This window comes from Balaenoptera physalus (assembly GCF_965194825.1).
Source record: "Balaenoptera physalus genome assembly, chromosome: 5".
In the NCBI taxonomy this organism is placed as follows: domain Eukaryota; kingdom Metazoa; phylum Chordata; class Mammalia; order Artiodactyla; family Balaenopteridae; genus Balaenoptera; species Balaenoptera physalus.
In genome coordinates this window covers 84,482,188-84,501,408 of record NC_138884.1, presented here as the reverse complement: position 1 = coordinate 84,501,408, position 19,221 = coordinate 84,482,188, and the positions used below count along the sequence as shown (strand labels likewise).

General features: G+C 40.9%; 1 protein-coding gene across 26 annotated transcripts in view; it reads left to right on the top strand.

Annotated features, from left to right (window-relative positions):
- The window catches only part of LIMCH1 (LIM and calponin homology domains 1), a 347,828-nt gene that overhangs the window by 247,799 nt on the left and 80,808 nt on the right, over positions 1–19,221 (top strand). For 17 of the 26 annotated variants that reach the window (XM_082464141.1, XM_082464142.1, XM_082464140.1 and 14 more), the window contains 3 exons: positions 6,850–7,045; positions 13,445–13,697; positions 14,750–15,016. In XM_082464141.1, the coding sequence (XP_082320267.1) occupies positions 6,850–7,045; positions 13,445–13,697; positions 14,750–15,016 (716 nt within the window). Of the gene's footprint in view, positions 1–6,122; positions 6,483–6,849; positions 7,046–13,444; positions 13,698–14,749; positions 15,017–19,221 lie in introns of those variants that run through there. The other 9 variants (XM_082464123.1, XM_082464136.1, XM_082464130.1 and 6 more) reach the window with 2 other exon arrangements.

The following is a 19,221-nucleotide window of genomic DNA, read 5'->3' as shown; positions in this document are numbered from 1 at the left end:
ACCTGAACTTTTATTCCCTTCTGAGAATGGGAGATCTGAGCTTTATCCAATTTTAATTCCAAAAGAGAAAGTTCAATCCGTCAGTATATGACTTTAGATACCAAAGAGCTCAGTGCTTATTTTCTTGGGGGAATAATGCCTGAATTAAACAATACAGCATTATACAAAAATGAAGACTTGCTCTGCACTTTCATCCTAAAGGTTATTTTGCTTACCCATCAGGGCCTTGGTGTGGGTGAAGTAACATCAGCCAAGTTCTTGCCTGGGTATCCACTCTGGATGGCCTCTGAAAAACTAGAAGCATTCTCTTCAGAGATGCATATTTTATGACCATTGCATTTGAATGACCTGGAAATTTGGAAAACATGTTTTGTAATAGTCAAAGCTTTATTTGTGTATTTAATTATGGGAAAGACTGACCTAAGGTAGGAATTTGTCCAAGAAACAGTGCAGTGTTTTGTGTGTGGCTGCCCGTGTGTTCCTTTTTAGGATTCAGCAGGTGTACATTAGCTCACCCAAAGTACTAGCATACAGTGTTCCCCGGGAGCAGCCTCACCCAGCAGGCCTTAGTGAATAGGTAAGGCTCATTTGTAATCAGTAGCATCCATGGGTTTTGTTTTTTTTTAATTAATTAATTTATTTATTTATTTATTTATTTATTTTTGGCTGTGTTGGGTGTTCGTTTCTGTGCGAGGGCTTTCTTTAGTTGCGGCGAGCGGGGGCCACTCTTCATCGCTGTGCGCGGGCCTCTCACTACCGCGGCCTCTCTTGTTGCGGAGCACAGGCTCCAGACGCGCAGGCTCAGTAATTGTGGCTCACGGACCCAGTTGCTCCGTGGCATGTGGGATCTTCCCAGACCAGGGCTCGAACCCGTGTCCCCTGCATTGGCAGGCAGATTCTCAACCACTGCGCCACCAGGGAAGCCCCATGGGTTTTGAATAAGACCCATAGTGCAGCATATGTAATTAAGGCCTTCTTCCTCTTTTCTCTAACATGCAAATTAAATGCACCAATCAGACCTCGTTGAGAGACATTCTGTATTTTACAGATTTTCTTTTAATACTGAAAGCAAGAATTTGCTCCAACTTTCTAATGATTTATTCTTCTTTCCTTAAAGCTAATAGTTCTAATAATTCTTTGCATTTGGCTAGAACCAGGCCGGCTCGTATATGTATAAATGGACAAAGCTTTCATATTGGTCATAACACATATAAACAAAGTCCTTGAAGCTAAATTCCTTGAAAAATAAAATAAACACACCACTCAATCAAACCCAACACATTGTTTCTTAGTCTTAACGCTTATTTGTCCTTTAATCTTTCATCTCTCTCAATAAAAGATACTTAGGGAAAATACAAAGGTAAGTTTCAGTCTGGATTTGTGAAATCTAAATGTTTGTTGGTCTTATGTTAAATTTGGACTTGGATAATGATAGATGGATTATCTGTTTTAAACTATTTAAAAGCTCTGCCTCATAGTTTCCCTGCTGATTTCTCTTGGAATCTGATTTCTTCTCATTATTGAGGTTTCTTATCACTAGTCCAGCTTCTCTATAATCTGAGCAGCTATTGGTCTCTGCAGCTCTCCTAAGTTCCCTTTGTAGTGAGACAGTTGGTTACCAGCAACTGCCTTGAAATGACCTGTTGTTGTGAACAGCTGTTACTTTTTTTAATGAATATAGATGACATCACAGGACATGAGGGAGTAGTTAGTATCACTGGCCAAAGCCTGACTTAACCAAAAATGGCCAGCTGTGGTGCTCCCATGTCTCTATATAAGGAGAGTAATTGACCTGAATTTCACAGGTCTATCCAATTCCTGAAAATATTAGATTTATCTAAAGTGTATACTATCTCATTTTATCAATTAAGATTGAGTTTAACTGGGAAATGCAGACAACTCTGCCAGTGGCTTAAATAAGATAGAGTTTTATATCAAACTCATATAAGGTCTGGACATGAGCAGTCCAGGGCTAGTGTGAGGGCCCCGTGACCATCAAGGGCTCAGGCTCCTTCTGTCTTTTTACTCTACTGTCCTCAACTCGTGGCCACTCACCTCCTGGTCCAAGATGGCTGCACAAGCTTTAGCCTTCACGTCCACCTTTGAGCCAGGAGAAAGGAGGGCTGAGGAGAAGAAAGGCCTATGCCTTCCTTTAAACACACTTCTGGGAAGTCATGCACTATGCTTCTGCTCACATCCTATTGACTTGAACTTGGTCACGTTTCCATACCTATCTGTAAGGAAAGACTTGGGAAAGTAGATTTTATTTCATTTAAAAACTGTGTGTATTTTCACTGGAGAAGAATTGGAAAACAGGTATTGAGAGACAACTGGAATCTCTTCTGCGCATATACAGGCTGAAGTAAATATGAAATTAAAAGCTTTTCTTTCACAAAGGAGGCTAGCCCGAAATTTTTTTATATTCATTTTTTTTCTAGTGGGAGAAATGTGCATAAAAATGATTAACTGTGGTACAACTTGTTAAGTTCTGTAGTGCAAGGAACACATGTAGAACCCTTAACATAAGTATCGGACACATAGTAGATGTTCGTAGTAGGTTGCTATTGCTATAGACAAAAAAGATCTCTGAAAGCATCATGACAATGGCCTTTCACTGGGCCTGGATACGTCAGAGAAAGTCTCCCAAAGGAAGGGACACTTAAGCTGAACCAAGGGGAATTACTACGAGAATAGTGAGATTAAAGGGAATACTGTAGGGACGAGGGTGGCCCTAGAGATCTCAGGGCCTGCAACTAGAAAGTCAGCATTCTAGGTTCTTCCTCTCTTTCTTTCACTCTTCTCTTCCGGTCTCTTCTTGAATTCATCCTCTCCTCCAGTAGGCAGACACTCTCTCATAGCAGAGACCATGGCCAACAGCATCCTCGGGATTATCTGCTCCTAGCTCCTTGCCCAGAAGGCAAGGTATTCTTCTCCCTGGCCCCAGCTTTAAAATTCCTAGGGTGTACTCTGGTCCAGTGTGGGTCCTATCCCTGAACCAGTCAGTGCGACCAGGGACAGGGGATGCCATGATTGGCCTAAGCCACTACTGTCTCAGAAGGTGAGGGGTGCTATCAGAACAAGGGGATAAAGAGTGGGGAGCTTGATGGGCAAACAAGTACAAGACCTTGGCCTAGAGCAGCAGTCATCATCAACTTCTCTTCCCTTAACCTGCTTTATTTTTTCATGATACTTACCATTCAACTTTGTATTCAATTTATGGGTTTTTCTGCTTGTTTTTTGCCTTCCCTGCTAGAGCATAAGGCCCATGAGGAGAGGGAATGTATCAAATTTGCATAACATTGTGTCCCCAGCACTGAGACAGTGCTTGGCACATAGACGATGTTCAGTCAGTATCTGTGGAATGAATTGCTTCACCAACCAGAGTGTGGTGGGTGGAGATGGCTCATCAGGCTGGAAAAGTAGAACCTAACACACTGCAGAATAGGATTTAGCCACCTTATAAATCACAAAGGAAGCAGAAAATAGTGAGTGGTAAAACAGAGGCATCTGGAGTTTCTCAGATACCATAAGTCAGTCACCAACTGTAGCTGGTTCTCATTATCTCTGACAAAGGAGGATAAGAAGAGGACAGATGAGTAAAATAATCCAAAAATATTGTGGAAGCTAGTAATTCACACCCCATTCATTAACACACTTTTACTAGAACAACCAGCAATTAGCACAATGGACAGATTTGAGTCTTATCCCCTTTCCCTGGAGTGCTCTCTGTAGAAGACAGAATGCCACTACTGGGCATCTAGATGGAAAGCGTAGACGACGTAATAGACCCCGAGTACAGAGCATTTAGACTGTGCTAGCCTTTGTGTTGGTTTATATCTTCTAACCCCTCTCCCAAAGCTTACCTTTGGGTGACTTGATGGGCTCCAATAAAATTGTTCATCCCGCGGATGTCCAAATCTTTATTTCTGGCTAAAGAGCCAGCCTCTTGCTTCACCCTGAGGTTTCTAAGGGACCAGCTTGGCCAAGGATGGCCACAGGTGGCCTGGTTTTCACTTGTCAAACTGACCCTGCCATTCAGCTTCCAGCTCTCACTTGACCCAAGGTTTAATTCTTGGCTTTCTACAAAGTCATGAACAGAACGGCCTTTTTGTTTTTCTTTCCCATAACTGGCTGTGAGAAAACAGCTGAAGCTCCAAGAAGCATGTCCACTTTCTCTTTTTTCCTTTCTGTTCTCCTGTGGTTTGTAGGGTAGGGTCGGGGAGACATTTGGGTGTTTGGAGAAACTTGCCTGATATTATTTTCTTGAAAATCCAGTTTTGTAATTCTGTGCCAAGCAGCTTGTAAAATTGTGTCATTTCTAGATGTTACCAGTGGCTCAACTTCCTGAGTGTCTGCCCTCCCTGATGGGAAATTGGGCCCAAGGCATCTAGTTATGGGATATAAATGGAGAAGGAGATAGAAGAGTATCAGTGTGTATATAAGATTATGTCCTTAACTGCATTTATAAATTTTCTATGATTTATATATTGACATTTACATGCCAAATGAATACATAGTAGTGATTATAACACAGCTAACATTTTTCGAGCACTTATGCGTCAAGCGTTTTTCTGAATGCTTTCCGTATAGTAATACATTTCACCTTCCCAGCAATACTATGAGATAAATATTATTAGCTCCATTTTACAGATGAGAAAACTGAAATTGGGCAAGGTAAAATAACTGGCCCAAGGTCAGACAGCTGACAGAGGGTGGAGCCAGGATTTAAACTGTCAGCTGAGCTTCCAAGACCATGCTTTTAACCTACTCTAAACTATCTCTCTTTTGCAGCATGTATAGGTTGGTGATCTAGGCATAAACAGTGTTTAGCGAAGGGACATTATCCAGGTTAGTGTCATCCACAGGGTAAGCAGGCAGTAAGTGTCCAGCCGCTGGGAGAGGTGATGCTGATGTTGACAGCTGTAACTATACCAAAGTTCATCCAATGTCAGGTTTTACCATTTGGTAGTTGAAGACAGAGTTCTGTGTTAGAATCACAGCTTTGCTGATTACTGTGTGACCTCAGTCAATTTACTCAACCTCTCTGATTCTTTTCTCCTCTATAAAATAGGGGCGATGCTAAATAACTCCATCATTGGGGAGCAGGTTGTGAGGATTAAAGAATAGAGCATAGAGAAAGCACCAAGCATAGCCCCAGACACATAGTAAGTGTTCAATAACATTAGCCATTTAGCCTATGCTCAGTGGATAAATAATCCAAGATAATTACTTGCATTTCCAAAGAAATTAAATACAAAACCATATCCAATTTAGGTGTATACTTTTCAGTTAGTCATGAATTCTTTTTCCTGCTAGTCAGGCCTGGCTTTTGTACAAGTCCTGGTTAATTTTGACCTACGAGTAAACTAAAATACCTTAATTTCCATAACTGGAATTTCTGCCTTCCTCGGGAGGGTCATGTCATCTGTACTCACCCAGGCTGTTTGACAACCTGTTCTTCAGGGGCACCAATCAGGTCCTCGGTGTGGCTGCAGCAGGATACCCCCCTCAACCCTGCCCTTCCCCTTTTTCCCACTCCTTCTCCTGATGCAAGACCACTGTGCGTGCCTTGTGAACTACAGCCGCTCTGTCCCCCCAAAGGGCCCCCTGCGGGGGAGTGTGTCAGAGGATCTGGTTATAATTGATAGAAGCAGCTGGCAAAGGCACTTCCTAAAAGGCTTTGGCTCCGGCGAGCATGTTAGTCAGTGTAGACAGTTTCCGAAATTGCTACCACGGAGAATATTTATTTATATTTTCTTTTCTATGGGGAATGGGGAGGGGACCTGCCTGAGCATCCCAGGAAATCTGCAGTGGGACCTTCCAGTCTTTGTGGATGTCATTCACAGCCCTGATTTTAAGCAACAGTCTGGGAGAGATTAAATTGAGGTTTATCTTTGAGTGACCGGAGTTATTTCTGTTTTCGTCAGCTTGGACTCTTGTAATTAATGCTAAGACACTGGCGGGAACAAGGCTTTTATTATAATTCGAGGGTGAGGATGGCTTTGACTGACCTTTCTTCTGCTGGAGTTTCAGTGTTTTAGTATGTGCTGCTTGCGCTGGAAAGAATTTATAATCACAGGCTGTCAAAGACAGCCATTGTTCTCACTGCTCTGAACATGTGGGTCAGCCACAAGTGCTTTCAGCTCCCCCAGTGCCAAGAGCTGGCCGAGCGCAAGAGCATGCCTGGATTCTTCCGAGGCATCAGGAAAATCATTTTGCATATTTTTCACTGCTTTTTTTTTTTTTTTTTAATTTTTTGCCCCTGAAAGACAGCTCCCTTTCAGAGCAGGAATTTCCCTTCAAGGTAGCAGAAGATGGAAGCATGCTGCTCCAGGATTCTACGGAACTGATTCTGCTACAAAAACAAATGCTGTGTGCATTAGCCAGACAGCATAAACAGAAGCAGTTGTGCAGCTAAACTAGGCGCTGGGTCCCAGAACAGACATGCAGTTATGGATCCTGAAAGATGGGTCAAGGTTAAGGTTTTAGTTTCTCATTTTTGTTTTTTATCTGTCATTATATTCTTGTGAATCCAAACTTGATGATCTTTTATTCTCAGTTCCTTGGACTTTTTTTTCCCAACATTGCGGAGTACGAGATGCTTGGGGATTTTTTTTTTTTTTTAATATGTGTGATTTTCTGATAGAAAAAGTTGCAGCAGGGAGGGGTTAAAGAATGAAGTGTTGTGTAGATGATAATCAATTTGATAACTGGTTGCCGTAGCCTTTCCAGATTGATTTTATATGCAGGATTTTTTTGGAGACCACTGGAGACTGATTTTCCTGATATTCGTAGCCTCTGTGTCTGTTGCTGTGATGTCTGTAATCCTTTCGTTTTCTTCTTGAACAGGAGACTGATGACGTTGAGAGCCCTAAACGTAGTATTCGAGACAGTGGCTACATCGACTGCTGGGATTCTGAGCGCAGCGACTCCCTCTCTCCCCCTCGACACGGCAGAGATGATTCCTTCGATAGCCTGGATTCCTTCGGCTCCCGTTCCCGGCAGACACCTTCGCCAGATGTAGTCCTCAGGGGAAGCAGTGATGGTAGGTTGGAGCCTTAATAAACTGCACATCTTAGAATCAAACATTAACAAGGGCCGCCTTGTCACCGGCCGAGGGACTGGCCCTAGGAAGGTAGACTCCATATCCACCTTGCTGGAATCTGGTAACTCTAAACTGGTAGGGAAAAAAATCTCTTAATGTTGTTTTTCGTGGTCCTTAGAATTTTGGTTGGCTTTACCAGCAGCTGGTTTGAACACTGCCTCAGTGAGCGTGTCTTCTGCTGGAAAATGTGTTACATCGTTCCTCCCTGGGTCTCAGTAAATCAAGACGCTGTGCAGACCATTAGCTCATAAAGTGTGCCGAAGGTTTATATGCTCCAGGTACGAGGAAGGGAAATGTTTGAGTGAGTACCACACCGTGTAAGTGAAAATAGATCAACTTCCAGCAAACTGGAAACACACTGCACACACCTATGAAAGCTCTGAAGCTTGGGATTGTGAAACCGTAATTGGCACAGTTTGGGCAATGCTTTTGATACCTGACCATTGACTAGAGCAATGCAGGTGGCCATTAATGTATAGAACACAACCCAGACTGCCTGTTTCTTCTGAGGCTGGGTTTGATTTAAATCCCATGCATTTTATGTCACCTGAAAGGAATGATCATTTTTCTTTACAAAAATGTATGGTCATGCAACCTGATGTAAATTTAACACATATTTTCCAAGAGCTGTTTACCTTACTTATCTTGCACCTTTGTGCTTTTAGGAAGGGAAGATAGATTGGCTCTGCATGTATAAACTTGCAGAAAGACACTAAGGCTGGTGGGGAATTTTTTTATTTGTGTCTATTTCTTTTTCATGTATTGCTTGACTGAAGCTAATGTGTCTAGAGACTTTAAGTCTTTTGTCTGAGATGAAAATTATCTTTTATAGCTAAAAGATCCCTTTCAGCTATAAAATTCTATGTTACCAAAATACTTGGGTATTTAACATGCCCAGGTCCTGAGTTCATTACTCGACCCCTGGTATCTCATTTAACCCTCAGCACATATTACAAGATACTCAGTATCTGACTTAGCCCTCTCACAGGGCTGTGAAACATTCCTTAGTCATATTTTACAGACGAATCTTAGAGAGGTTAAGTAATCATCCTAACACTGTTGTTTTTTTTTTTTTTAAGTAATTTTTATTTATTTATTTATTTAGGCTGCGTTGGGTCTTTGTTGCTGTGCGCAGGCTTCTTCTAGTTGCGGCGAGTGGGCCTCTCATTGCTGTGGCTTCTCTTGTTGTGTCACACGGGCTCAGTAGTTGTGGTGCACGGGCTTAGTTGCTCCACAGCATGTGGGATCTGCCCGGGCCAGGGCTCGAACCTGTGTCCCCTGCATTGGCAGGCGGATTCTTAACCACTGCTCTACCAGGGAAGTCCCCTAACATTGTTTTTAAGTGCCCTAAATCGCTGTAAGTAGTATAACGATGTTAGCCTCAAGAAGCGTGAGTCCAAAACTTATACCCTAAAGCTTAATTTACCCACACTTCTTTCTGTTTGCCTAATAGATTTTTCAAAGTCTAGCATGACTGAACTAATGCTTTTGTTTAGTACTTAAACTTTCCAACAAATAGATTAGCCTCAGGGCCACATCGTATGTGACTCCTAAAGAATTCCATGGTGCATTGTGAACTGCTTGAAAAACATTTCTAAAAATTTACATGACATCTTAAGTCTCACCCACAGTATTAGAAGTTACAATACCAACTGCATGATCTAATTGAGCTTTAACATAACTGAAAGGGAGATTTACTTTTATGAAACATATTTTAACCAAGCTATTTCATCCATATTATTTTGATTGTTTTAAAAATTTATTATTGTCTCATCCTAGTTTTTAATAACTGGTAATGCAGATCCTTTATTTATTCTGTCACCAGCTTCGAGGGGTTCAGTTTATAATGAGCCACATCTTGAAGGGATTTGAGATGGTAATTACTAATATTGTACTAATATGTGCTGAGGCACAATTTCGTTTGCAGCAGTTAAGATTGATAAGCCAGAGTCTTTTCATAAAAGTTTTTCCCATGTAAAGAAAAACATGAAATTGAGCTTCACAAAACACCATCCATGAAAGAGCATCTTAACACACAGATTTCACCAATCAGCCTGATACCTTCAGGCTTATGTTCTTGTAAACTAATCAAGACCTAATGAGGTTTTAAAGAAAAACAACACTTTTTTATCTGCCTTAAAAAAATGTGGTATAATTTTATCCAAATAGATGTTGTATTTTATTAGAGTTTATGGTATATATATATATTTTTTTAAGAACTCATTTTTTTAAAAAAATTATTTATTTATTTATCCTTGGCTGTGTTGGGTCTTCGTTTCTGTGTGAGGGCTTCCTCTAGTTGCAGCAAGTGGGGGCCACTCTTCATCGCAGTGCGCGGGCCTCTCACTATCGTGGCCTCTCTTGTTGCGGAGCACAGGCTCCAGACGCGCAGGCTCAGTAGTTGTGGCTCACGGGCCTAGTTGCTCCGCGGCATGTGGGATCTTCCCAGACCAGGGCTTGAACCCGTGTCCCCTGCATTAGCAGGCAGATTCTCAACCACTGTGCCACCAGGGAAGCCCTATGGTATATTTTTTAAGTGATGATAATCAAGAAGTTTGCTAGTCCTAATAAACACTTCCAAATTTAGAAGAACATTTTAATTCTTGAAAACTTATTTCCTAGGACTCACAATCAATTAGGGAAAGTCTTACCATGAAATTCTCCAACTCCATATTGGGTCAATAGAGAGAGTTTTCATTTTATTATTACTGAGGTCCACTGACCCCATTCAGTAGGGATGATCAAGAGCCACACTCGTAAGAGGTGCCATGATTCCATGGGTTGGACACGAGAGCCACCTGGTAAGGAGGCTATGGATCTCCAGGGTCAATTCAGCCAATCTGTCTTGCTAAATAGGTGCCCAGCTCCTCCCTCACCCTCACTGGCATGCTTTCTGAGGCCACTAATAAGTTTCCCTGAAGAGGAAATACACAACCTTCCACTCAGGTGCTTTTAAAATTAAGAACATATTTTATAAACATAATGCATATTGTTAAATAAATATTCTTATCTTTTATAGAAAAGATGAGTTAAGGGAGAGAAATAAGGAATGAGAGAAATTAGAGTGTTAGAGGAGATGAAAAAGCAATGGGTTGGCGGTGTGTATGGTAAAGATACATAAAAAAAGATAGACCCCTAGTTGCTGGAAGGGAGAGAAATGTAGCCCCGGTGTAAAGGAAGGATCAGACTTTGATAAAAGGATGTCATCATCATCACGTGCAATGTTGGGCATAGATGGAGATGCCACCCTAGTACATTTTCATGTTTTCAGGATGAAGTCAAGTCAAAATCTTTTGAAGTCTTGGCCTGAGATAAGAGGAGTTCTAACACTTACGGAAAGTATACCTCACCAGCCACTATCTGGGTGCTTTACATCTCTTGTAATCCTCATGACAACCTACGAGAGTTGTATTATCACCTCCTTATTTCCAGTGAGGACCCTGAGGTACAGAGGGCTTAAATTTCCCAGTCACACAGCTAGTAGATGATGGAGCTGAAATTAGACCCTGGTCTCTAGGTCCAGAAGGTTATGCTTCTTTCAACTGAGCCACTCTGCCTCAGGGCATTTGCAAATTAACTTTTCTTTTTTTTTTTTTAAATAAATGTTTGGTACTTTTCTTTCTTTTTTTTTTAAATTAATTAATTAATTTATTTATTTTTGGCTGTGTTGGGTCTTCGTTTCTGTGCGAGGGCTTTCTCTAGTTGTGGCGAGCGAGGGCCACTCTTCATCGCGGTGCACGGGCCTCTCACTATCGCGGCCTCTCTTGTTGTGGAGCACAGACTCCAGACGCGCAGGCTCAGTAGTTGTGGCTCACGGGCTTAGTTGCTCCGTGGCATGTGGGATCTTCCCAGACCAGGACTCGAACCCGTGTCCCCTGCATTGGCAGGCAGATTCTCAACCACTGCGCCACCAGGGAAGCCCAAATTAACTTTTCTTGAAGTGCCTGTTGAAGACATTCATCAAAGAGTAATTGGGAAAAAAAAAAAAAAAGGTTATCTGTTTATGTGTTAAACAACCTATTTTGAGACTCTCTCTCAGTATATTATGGATAATATGTTTTTAGATATTGTACCATACCAAAATAAGTTTCATAGATTACAGGATTTTAGAACGGAGGGAAACGAGACAGTTCTAATCCATGCTAAGCCTTCATAGTTGATTGAAGAATCATTTTCTTTCATTCATTTATTCAGCAAAATACAGTTCTTCCCCTAGTCAGGATGCTTTAAGCAAAGGACATTTTTCCAAGAGAAGTGTGTTGCAGAGGAGGGAACTATTTATTCTCTACTTGTGCCCAAAGTTAGGAAACTGCAACAGTGCACATCATGATGATGACATCCTTTTCTCAAAGTCTGATCCTTCCTTTCCCCAGGGCTATGCTTCTCTCCCTTCCAGCAGCTAGGGGTCTTTCTTGGGCTGGAATCTGGAGAACAGAAACTGGAGTCTCGAGCTGTTACTTACCAGCCATGGAGAAAGGGCTCTTTGGGTCTCTCTGGGCCTCTGTTTCCACCACTGTAAAATGGGAATAATATCAAATAGGGAAACAAATCCAAGTGCTTAGCAAGTTAAGGTAGTATTAGTGTTTGTTATAAAGCATTCGCAGGGGGCTCTAAATATTTTATTATGACACTGAGACAGATAGACTTGATAAAAGACAGGGTGAGAAGGGAGCTAAGTTATGAATCAAAAACCAACAAGTAATGAAATGGTCAAAACTTCAGAAGGGAGGCTGAAAGCAAGTGGCATGAATAATTCATAAACTGAATATTTCATCTGCAGCAATGAACAACTTGTTTATAGTTAATGCTTTAACTTTCACCATTTTTAAAAAGCCATTAAATCATTTTATCTCCAGGGCAAGTCATTTCATTCCTATTTTTACAGAAAAAGGACAGGCAAGTGTGTTAGAGGCAAGCCTAGGAGCCCACAGGTCATCAGTGGCAGATCCGGAACTATTATGGCATAAAGAGTAGTCAGTGTTTGTTAAGCACTTACTCGGGGCCAAGTACTGTACCCAAGAGTTTTACATGTATCTGATCCTCCCAGCAGCGCTATGAAGTAGGTGATATCATCATCCTCACTTTATAGATTGGGAAACTGAGGCTTGGAGTGGTGAAGTGACAAATGACAAAGTAACAAAACTAATGAGTGCCAGAGCTCAAAATGAAGTGGATCTGACTTAACCCCCTGCACTACCCACTCTGCTAGGCTGCCACATCGCTGGACTCTTAGTATAAGGTTCTTTTCACAAGGGTAAAGAGGTCAGTTTCTATTTGCTATCAGTAGACTTGAAGAACCTTTTCATAATGCTCTCAGTGATTAAGAGTTTTCAACCAGCATTCAAATGGCGGCTGCCTGTCACAGTAGTGTGTGTTTTCATGACAATTTCACTCTAATGGATCTTAGAAATCTGGTGAGATGAGACTCAGGAAACAAGGATACAATATAATTATGGGGGCTATTGACCAACAAAAGACTGATGTTGGTAACACTGAATTCCTTTGTGTTGTGTAAAACACTGTTTAAGCCAAACTAATTCATTGATTCATCTGATCATTTGCGGATACCCACTGTGGGCAAAGACACTGTGGTAAGTACTGTGATGGATATAAAGCCCTTATTTTCAAAATACAAGGTAGAAAGCATAATGTATCAGAAGAGAAATAGATCTTCGGGCCATAGTGTTCATAGGAAGCAAAGATTGCCTCCAGCTATGGGTACCAGGAAGGGCTCCGAGGTAGAGGAATATGCACTTATTATAACTCAAGCTATTTCCTGGAAGACAAACCCTTGGTATAATCCATACTGATCATTTTTCTGAATTCCTATAGTTCTTATATGTCTGTGCTCCTTGATTATAACTAATATTCTCCAGGTGTTTCATGAGTTGGTTAAAGGTACCTCAAAGACAAAGGATTATAAATCCTTCATAATTCTTATTTGTCAGAATATCTAGCGCAGTGTAAGACATGCAACAACAGGTGCTGAGTAAAAACTCCACTGGTAAATTTATGTTTCTTCTTTTGAGAGTTGCAGAATCTGAGCAGGCCTATAGTTCTATTGCAAATGTGTTGTTAATTGTAACTCTCAGATACAGCTAAGCTTTCTTCTTTTTTTTTTTTTTTTTAATTTGACTTTTTTTTTTCCTGATTAGAATGGAGAGCTTTTCCCAGAGTGGATTAATTTCGACTGATACTTTAGATTTCTTAAGTGAATAATTTAAGGAAGTAATCCCCGGAACCCACAGATGTAACCACATCCCCCATACTGCATACTTGCCATTGGGAACTTTATTGCTAGCCCAGCACACTTTCTCAGCACCCATCCTCTCTTCCCAGGGAGAGGAAGCGACTCTGAATCCGACTTGCCCCATCGGAAGCTGCCGGATGTGAAGAAGGATGACATGTCTGCGAGGCGGACTTCCCACGGTGAGCCAAAATCAGCAGTGCCTTTTAACCAGTACCTCCCCAACAAAAGCAACCAGACGGCCTACGTCCCCGCGCCTCTGAGAAAGAAGAAAGCAGAGCGAGAGGAATATCGGAAGAGCTGGAGTACTGCCACCTCCCCCCTGGGTGGGGAGAGGCCCTTCAGGTAAGACCTGGACCGCGCTGTTCCCATCCTGGCTTGTGGTACAGGAATTATGGCCCCAGGACAAGAATGAGCTCTAAGAGCCGTTTTAGAACTTTGATGTAAGATTACAGATGGAGGTGGGCAGGACAGATCTTCAGAGAGGGATCGTCATGATAGAATATAAGCTTCGTGAAGGCACCTGTTCTAGGTGTGCCTGGCACACAGTAGGTATTCAACCAATACTGGTCTAACGAGCAGATTTTTGAAACTAGCTCTATCGACAGGACATTGAGAACATCTGTCATCCATGGCCTTCTGTGGAGACTGTCTGACTCCCACTCCTGTTAGATCAGGTGCAGTAAGGCCTTTTATCTAGATGTAAGTTTATCTAGATATGAGCTCAAGCGTTATTGAAGGATTGCATGAACATGCTTGAGTCACATGTAGAAACAGTCATAATGAAATGGAAGAAGCATTGGACTTCTCACCTCTTGAGAGAAACAAGCGGTCTTTCCCCTAATCTCTGATTATGTTTTTGTATTTATTCATTCGTTTATTCAGCAAGTATGCATCTAGTGAGCTTCTACTACATGCTAGGTACTATCTTTTAGGCTTTGGGGACCCAGTGGTAGCTAAGATAGAGTCCCTGCCTTCAAGAACCGTATAGTCCAATAAAAGAAACTTACAGTCTCGTCTAATCCCTTTCAGCAAAACCACCCTGATCGTTGCATGGTTATTCCTTATGGCCCACCTTTATTATCTATGATTTCCCATTGAATAAACATTAAAAGTTTTAATTATTGAACAAAACATGAATTTTACCTTTCTAGAACAAAAGGTTTTTGCCTTTCAATATCAATTTTGAAATAGCTCTTAATCAATGTCGAGATTATGATGCATTGTATTAATTAAAAAATGGCTGCATTTAATTTTGTTCACATTACCAGGATCATATTGCATGCTATGATTTTTTTTTTAAGTGGAAGTAATATCAAAATGACCAGGAGATGACATGGGATCTGCTCCCCAGCCTAGTCTGTTAGTTTGGTCAATTCTGTTGTCCAACTCACTAGCTATCCTGAAACAATAGAGGAAGAGGGCAGTGAAGTGGGGTCTCCTTGTGAAGAGGACCCCGTCAGCCGAATGGACCCTGGTGGGAAGCCTCCTGGTGGTGGGTTAGAATTACCCACCGGCAGTGGGAAGGAGCAGCCTTCTCCAGAGGGGGCTGCGGTGGCACCAGCTCCCAAGTCTGAAGAGGAAGATGCTGCTGAAATCCGAAAGCGCAGAAGGCTAGAGCAAGCTGGAATCAAGGTCATGCCAGCAGCGCAGCGCTTTGCCAGGTTAGCTTTGCGGGCCAAGGACTGGCCTGGCTGGCTTTGTGCATGCCTGGAGGTTTGGAATCTGTCTGGTGTGATGGAGTTTCCATCTTGTTTTCCCACTTCCTGCTTTATCCGTTGCATCATTATTTCCTACTTGCAGCAAACAGGAATAGCTAATAGTCTTTGTCTTCAGGCCTGTCTCTGCTGAGTTTTTGGTTATTTTAAATGGAGGTGAAGAGGGAGCTTTGTGCTGCTTGAGTAGACCTTGTCCTGGTCAAGTATGTGTGGTCAGTCATTTGTGGGCTGCAGGGTTTATCTAGCAATAACATCTTATTTTTCAATTGTTTATGGCTTGTTAATTTTCACACTACCCCTAAATGGCTCTTATCTTACTTTACACATCACTAGAAAATAGTTCTTTGGAACGGGGAATACTCTCTTTAGAAAGAATGGCTAGCTGACAAAAATCCACTTACTTTCTTTGTCCCAAGGGAGTAGTAAGTAAGATGAGGTTTATTTGACTCATTTTCTAAAGCTCCTTGATTCAAAAACAAAGAATGGAGTAATTACTTCTCTTAATTGTAACAAAGGCACTAGTATACAGTCCTGGTGGCCTCATATTACATGTGAGATAGAGACCTTTAGCAATTGAAGTCACAGAGAACTATAGTTCTACAGTTTTGTGTAGTGTTTGGGGAAGCTGATTAATTTTTCTCATATAATAGCCACAAAGATACCAACACATAATAGTGAGACCAAAATTTATTTGACAAATTGAAATTCATAACAGTTTGACAACTGAAATTCCTTTGCCACTTGCTGTTCCATTTAATCCTAAAAGGTAGGTGATATACCCATTTTCAAGCAGAGTAAACTGAGGGTCAGTGAAAGTAAGTTACTTGACCGTCTCAGAGCTGGTTACCACTGACCTGGTGGCCAGATTCAGATGTTCTGACCATGGTACCACAGCTGCCTCACACACATTTAATGGAATGTCTTCCATTCCTCCGTACAACTCCATGTGTGGTTATTGCTGTGGTCTAGGTCTTCAGTGAAAGTTCCAGTACTGACTTATATGGATTTAATCCTAGAGTAGCTTTGTACTGATAAAACATCAAGGATGTAATCCTTTCTGTCTGTGGTATCCCACAGACAGGCTTGTCTGTCCTAAACATGTATGTGCTTCTAGAAAACTCTAACATAAAACTGTGCTAATGTTACAAGCAACTCTCTGGGTTTCTGAAATAATGAAGGGTAATGTCATAGAATCTTAAAAAGAGAAATAAATCCAGATATTCTTTAAATTTTGGTTCAGAGACCTTGTGAGACACATGCTTTTTCAACATCATTTGAGCTTCTACTTATATCAAAGACCAGGCTAGATGCTGAGAATACAAAAATGAAATATACTCCCTTACCGTTTTTCAGATTTTTCCTGCTTCTGTCTTCAAGTCTAGGGCACAGTGGAAATAGGTAATAGGTGATACAGATAAGAGTATGAATTTATAAAAAATCTTTAATCTTAATACCCTTGACACACATACCTTCATTTTTTATCACATCTGTGAAGTCTTTAACTAAAATTTACCAAAGGCACTATCATCTTTATGATGTATTTTTTTCTTGTTATCTTTAAAAATTGCCAGTCTGCTTGATTTTTTAAATCTCATTTTAAAAAATTGATTTTTCCACGATTACTAATGCTGTTGACTATTATACCATGTTTATTGGCTACTTGGGTTTCTTCTTCTATAAATTCCCTCATATCCTTTGCCATTTATTTTTTCCTTTTAAAAAAAAAATATTGTATTGTGGTAAGAACACTTGGCATGAGATCTACACTCTGAACAAATCTTCAACTGTACAATACAGTGTTGTTAACTACGGATACAATATCATACACCAAATCTCTAGAATTTATTCATCCTGCTTAACTGAAACTTTATGCCTGTTGATCAGCAATCCCTATTTCATCCTCCCTCAGCCCCTGGCAGCCACCATGCCCCTCTTTGATTCTACGTATTTCACAACTTTAGCTACTTCATATAAGTGGAATCATGCAGTATTTTTCTTTCTGTGACTGGCTTATTTCACTTAGCTTAATGTCCTCAAGATTTATCCATGTTGTCACATATTACAGAATTTACTTCTTTTTTAAGGCTGAATAATATTCCTTTGTATGTATATACAACATTACCCTTATCCATTCATCCCTTGATAGACATTTAGGTTGTTTCTACATCTTGGCTATTTTGCATAATGATGCAATGAGATGGGAGTGCTAAGATCGCTTTGGGATCCTGGTTTCATTTCTTTTGGATATATACCCAGAAGTGGGATTGCTGGATCACACGATAGTTCTGTTTTTAATTTTTTTAAGGAAACTCCGTATCATCTTTAGAGTATCCAAAAGAGCAAGGGGAGACAAATGGGCAGATACTTTAAGAGAACTCAGCACACCCAGGAATCATGAGGACGTAGAGAAGAGAAAAGAGTGGGCAAAGGCTGGGGATTCCACGAGTATACTGTGCCTCTTCAGTAACTGGGAGGTTTATTTTCTGATAAAACAGTACAATCTTTTATGACAGCTCCCATTCTGTGTACAAACCTAGAATCACGATTAGTTTACAAATGTAATTCTAATTGATGAGTAGTATATTTTTGTGGTAATTTTTGCTTCTGTCCATGTTCCTGTTATCTGCCTTAAGTTTTACATATTTTATCCAAGTTAGCTCTATTAAGCAGAAGTTTGTAGGTCAATTAATGTCTGCAAATGTCAGTTAATGTCACACCTTAGAGCTACTGACTTAGCATTTAAAACGGAGTTCAGGAAAATCATGCATATTCCCAGAGAATGTTCCCAATAGCAACACAACACAGCTGCTCCAAACACCCAGAATTCATTTGTTAGATAGATTTTTCAGCTGCTAGCTCTCTCATAAAAGTTTTATACATACCATGCCGCTAGCCTGGCCTGTCTGTGTCTTTGTCACCTACTTTTTGCAGCCCACAGCAGAGTTGACAGTTATTCTAAGTTTATCCACATTTGGGATCCTGCTTTTAATGTGGCAGAAAGTAGCTTAACTGGAATGAAATGCATATCATGAAGAAGAAAAGGATTCTTGGTGTCTGGAAAATAAGAATATAAAACATTTAAATATGCTGATGTCTCTTAAGGCATTGTAACCTCAGTCTCCTATCTTTGCAATCCAGATGAATTCTGGCCACCACATCTTGGAACCCAATAAGAGGCCCCAGATATTTCTTGAGGCCCATTTTTTTAGCTGGGAAAGTCTGTGCTTGCAGAGATGGGTAGAGGATGAGGCATAGGCAAGGAAGGAGGCATGTAGACAAGAGTAAGGCTGTACTTTTACAGATTGGTTTTTTTTTTTTTTTTTTTGGCTGTTGTTTCCCAAGTATTCTCAAACACCTCCTTAAATTATTTTTAGTATATAAAAAGGAGCAAAAGTTCATGTTACTCCATTTTCACATGAGTTTAGAAGCCTAGAAGTCCCAAGCTTCCTGTCAAAGAATATATTAGGAGGTATCTTAGCACCAAGGGACAGAAAGTAGGTCTTTCTCAATAAATATGTGGAGTTGATATTTATTAGAGTTGCCACTGAAGTCAGAAGTACATAAACTACTTTCCCTTCTCTTTTAGTTTATGATTGTTAGCCTAATTACCCCCCAAATATGAGACTCTGCTCAAGAAGCCAAGATTTCTGCATTTAAGAGGATAAAATAAGAATCAAGATTCACTTTCCCTGAATTAAAATGCCATGGAGATTTGAGTTCTCTGACTTGGTGTTTCCCATTGGAGAAGTAAACCTTTTTTTTGAACTGAATTATAGGTTTCACGTGATTGGACTTCTTTTCTAATTGTTTTCGTATGTTTCAGCACTCAGTCTTTTCTGCTAGTCTGTGGATCTTCTCAAGCACATAGTAATTAATTACAGAGGGGGGGGAAACACTCCAAGGAACAATAGACATTTTAGAAATCTTTAGAGGAAGAGCAGATGCAGCTAAGTGCCAGGAACGTATTCTCTCCATCCCTCCTTACCAGATGCCTGTGTCACTGCTTGTTGCTGCACAGATTCTTGGGAATCGGGGACCAGGCAGACACATAACTTGCATGAACCTTTGTGACTCTGGATGTAGCTGCCCTATTGGGACACTGTGTGAACAGGGAGGTCCCTGGTGTTGCCCGTGACATTCCCAGGAGGCCA